The sequence below is a fragment of the Euphorbia lathyris genome, chromosome 4, assembly GCF_963576675.1.
Source record: "Euphorbia lathyris chromosome 4, ddEupLath1.1, whole genome shotgun sequence".
NCBI classification, from domain to species: domain Eukaryota; kingdom Viridiplantae; phylum Streptophyta; class Magnoliopsida; order Malpighiales; family Euphorbiaceae; genus Euphorbia; species Euphorbia lathyris.
The window spans coordinates 41,002,958-41,006,576 of NC_088913.1; the positions used below are offsets into that span (position 1 = coordinate 41,002,958).

The 3,619-nt window shown below is 35.1% G+C and overlaps 1 protein-coding gene across 2 annotated transcripts; it reads left to right on the forward strand.

The window, feature by feature from the left end:
• The first annotated feature begins 278 nt into the window (after positions 1-278).
• LOC136227464 (large ribosomal subunit protein eL13z) lies at positions 279-2,449 on the forward strand. 2 transcript variants are annotated; one of them, XM_066016145.1, is made up of 5 exons: positions 279-415; positions 964-1,088; positions 1,274-1,407; positions 1,798-1,956; positions 2,036-2,449. In XM_066016145.1, exons 2-5 carry the CDS (start codon positions 980-982, stop codon positions 2,255-2,257), a joined length of 624 nt encoding a protein of 207 aa, XP_065872217.1. In that variant the 5' UTR covers positions 279-415; positions 964-979; the 3' UTR covers positions 2,258-2,449. The 2 variants fall into 2 exon arrangements, with proteins under 2 accessions (XP_065872217.1, XP_065872218.1); XM_066016146.1 differs by having other exon boundaries at positions 332-415; positions 973-1,088.
• Positions 2,450-3,619: the final 1,170 nt, after the last annotated feature.

Consider the following 3,619-nt stretch of genomic DNA (forward strand, 5'->3'; position numbering starts at 1 on the left):
CAATGTGAAATTCCTAAAATTTTGTGCCGAGGAACAAATGATAAGGATTTAAAATAACTGAAACTTGACAAAACACAAATAAAAATATGAGTTTTTGACAGGTTTATTAAAAAAAATGTAATCATAAAATAAAATAAAATAATTAGTTATCTATAAAATAAAATTGGAATTTGAGTTTCCATGTAATTTCCTCTTAATTCTTTACTGTCGAGGTGTTAGGACATATTGGGCCAAGCCGACTATGTGAGCCCAAAATTGTATAAGCCCATCGAGATACGGGTCATCGGAGCCCATCCCGAAAACACATTTCATATGCTTTATATACCTGATTATAGCAAACCCTAACTCTATGCTTGCAGCCTGAGGGGTTTCTTTTCTTCTGCACAGCACAGCGCTTCATTTTGGCTAAATCCCTGTAAGTATTCTCTCACGTTCTTCTATATCTCAATTTTCCTTCGTTCTTTGTTCCTTTTGTGTGTTTTCTTCTGAAAAATGTCCATATGAAACCGTGGCTTTGACCTTTCTAGTAAGAATTCTTTAAATCATTACGGAGTGGGATTTATTGGATTGAATTTACAGTGAGATCTCTGTCTCTGATACCATTTACTCATGGAACTGAACTAACAAACTATGTCCTTTTCCATGGCTGTAATGTAGCATTTTCAAATATTTAGCTAGCTGAAGCTAGGGATTGTGAAAATTGCTCAATATATTTATTATTTCGACCTAGTTTTCATTACATCTTATTAGGTGGTCTTTATTAGGTTTTTGTTTCTCTTGATACTGCAAAATCCAGAGGCCTCATATCTATTGTTCTTGTCTATTAATTGATAGCATTGAAGTTGCACTTAATGAAATGTGAAAAGATTGTTGCATAATGGATGTTTCTGTGTTACCCTTCACTTATTTTAAAGAGATTCTTGATATTGTTTGAAGCAGTGTTTTTATTATTATTTTTTTTAGTGACTTCAGGTAAGACATGGTGAAGCATAACAATGTTATTCCTAATGGGCACTTTAAAAAGCACTGGCAAAATTATGTCAAGACATGGTTTAACCAACCCGCTAGGAAAACAAGGAGACGTGTGGGTTAGTATTCTTTAACTCCTTTCTGTTGTTTTAGTCATTTATTTCTGAGTGAGGACTTGTTATTGGGAATAGGGATATTGCATGGATGTGCTTTGATGTCCAAAACGTTAATTGTTTCAACCAAAATGATACTTTCGTACTCTTGAATAATTCATTTTTTTTCTGTTCTCTGTAACTGTTTTCAGCTCGTCAAAAGAAAGCTGTGAAGATCTTCCCTAGACCAACAGCAGGACCTCTTCGCCCAATTGTTCATGGACAGACATTGAAGTACAACATGAAATTGAGGGCTGGTAGAGGGTTTACACTTGAAGAACTCAAGGTTGATATGTTTTGTTCTTTTGTTTTGTTCTTTTCTTTTTCTTTTAGTTTCTTACATGCCTTGAGCTTTAATGTCATGATTGTTTTTAACTTATTGTGTTATTATGAAGTTTTTGTTGGCCTTTCTAACTTCTGCTCCTCACACCATAGGGCTTTTTTTTAAAAAAAAATTTCTTATCATTCCACACATAAGATTGTGAATTAAGTATTCACTAGGCATAACCTTGTGATGCGCATGAATCTGTTTATGGTACTGAGGAAACAACTCAGATTTGGATATGCAAATCAAGATTTCTGTCATTTTACTGTGATTGAGTAGCTTCTTCATCTTATGCTAGCTTGATTATGTGTTTAAATGTAGTCTTACCATTTATCACATTTTCTACTATAGGCTGCTGGAATTCCAAAGAAACTTGCCCCTACAATTGGCATATCTGTTGACCATAGAAGGAAAAACAGATCTTTGGAGGGACTTCAATCCAATGTTCAGAGATTGAAGACATACAAGGCCAAACTGGTTGTCTTCCCAAGGCGTGCTCGCAAGTCTAAGGTAGAGTTTGTACAGGCATATCAGATATTCTTGCTTGTGTGCATGCTCTTGTGACTAAATCATATTTTTATTGCCACAGGCTGGGGATTCTGCCCCTGAGGAGTTGGCAACAGCAACTCAAGTCCAAGGAGAATTCATGCCAATTGTGCGTGAGAAACCATCCGTGGAGCTTGTTAAGGTGACTGAGGAGATGAAGTCATTCAGGGCATACAACAAGCTTCGATTAGAGCGGACAAATGCGCGCCATGTTGGTGTTAGGATGAAAAGAGCTGCAGAGGCCGAGAAGGAAGAGAAGAAGTAGGAACCTTGACCTTGTTGGTCAGGCTACAGAGTTGATAGGACAGGTTTTTGCAGTGTTTGTTGGATTCTGTTTTAATTTTTTCTATGTAATAGAATGTTGATGAACCCCTCAATTTGTTTTTGTTTTTCTGGATATTGACTAAATTGATTTTGAGCTTTATGGAAATATTGGTAAAGGATATTGTGAGATGAATGCAGTGGCCAAGCGTTGAACCTTTTCTAACAGAAAAATGCGTATCATTTGTGGTTGTATAGGTATATATAATTATGCACTTCTGCAACTTATTCATTACTTGAAATTAAATCAAATTTTATGAGGTTTTTTTTACGTTGTGCTGGTCTGTAAGTCTGAATGTACAGTTAGTGTCGTGGCATGAGTGCATGACTTCTCTTGGTAAGACTAATCACTGGTTAAGTTTCTTTTACTTACGGTTCACGGCGGCCAAAAATGTTATGTCAAGAGGATAAATGAGAATTCGGGAGTTGTAGGTGTATATAATATAATATTGTTATGGATCAATCATTTACCCCAATCAATGTACTCTATCGTCAGTTTAGTTGATTACTAGTGTTGTAAATGAGGGTTGTGCGTTATTTTTGACTCATGACTCATCCAATTTTCGCTTGTCAACTCGTTTAAATTTTGTGTTGTGTTGTATCAATCTATTTATTAAATGTGTAGTTAGGATTTTGATCCTTCATGAGTCACAAGAATAGGTCGATAGGTTATGTTTAGGATTTAACATCATTTTGATATCCCTATACAATTGCGTTAATTAGTCTTTTTTTTCATGACTCTCAAATCACTACTTTCTTTTTGACATGCAAATTAGGGATATAAGAAAAATAATTAACTGTTAGTTGTTTCTTTTATTTCTCACGTGACTACAAATTATTCTTGTTTTTGCTTTTATTTTGTTTTGTTTTTTTGTGTGTATATTTATTGAGATAATCTTGTTCGAAATCTAATCACAGTTAAGGCTCATCACATTTTTTAAATATACACTGTTAGAATAAATGGCTTTTGGTGATTGAATAAAATGGATTTGAAGTGGGGGGTATAGTTGTCTTTAAAGACTTTGCTTTCAAAAGCACTTTCACAATCCCACATTGGAAACTTGCAAATGTTTGAGTGAGTATATATATAGTTGGGCTTTAGAAGCCTTTAAATTGTGTTAAGTGAGTTTTGGCAAATATACCACACGCGCGTGCTCGCTCGGTCGTTCGCGCGACGCCCGACCGGACTGGGCCCGAATTTTATTTTTCTTTTTATCCGTTTTAACTTCTTTGAATTTTTCTTCAACTTTTTATTCAGTCAAAACTGAACCTTATTTTTCTCCTAGTCTTACTCCACCTTCTAACG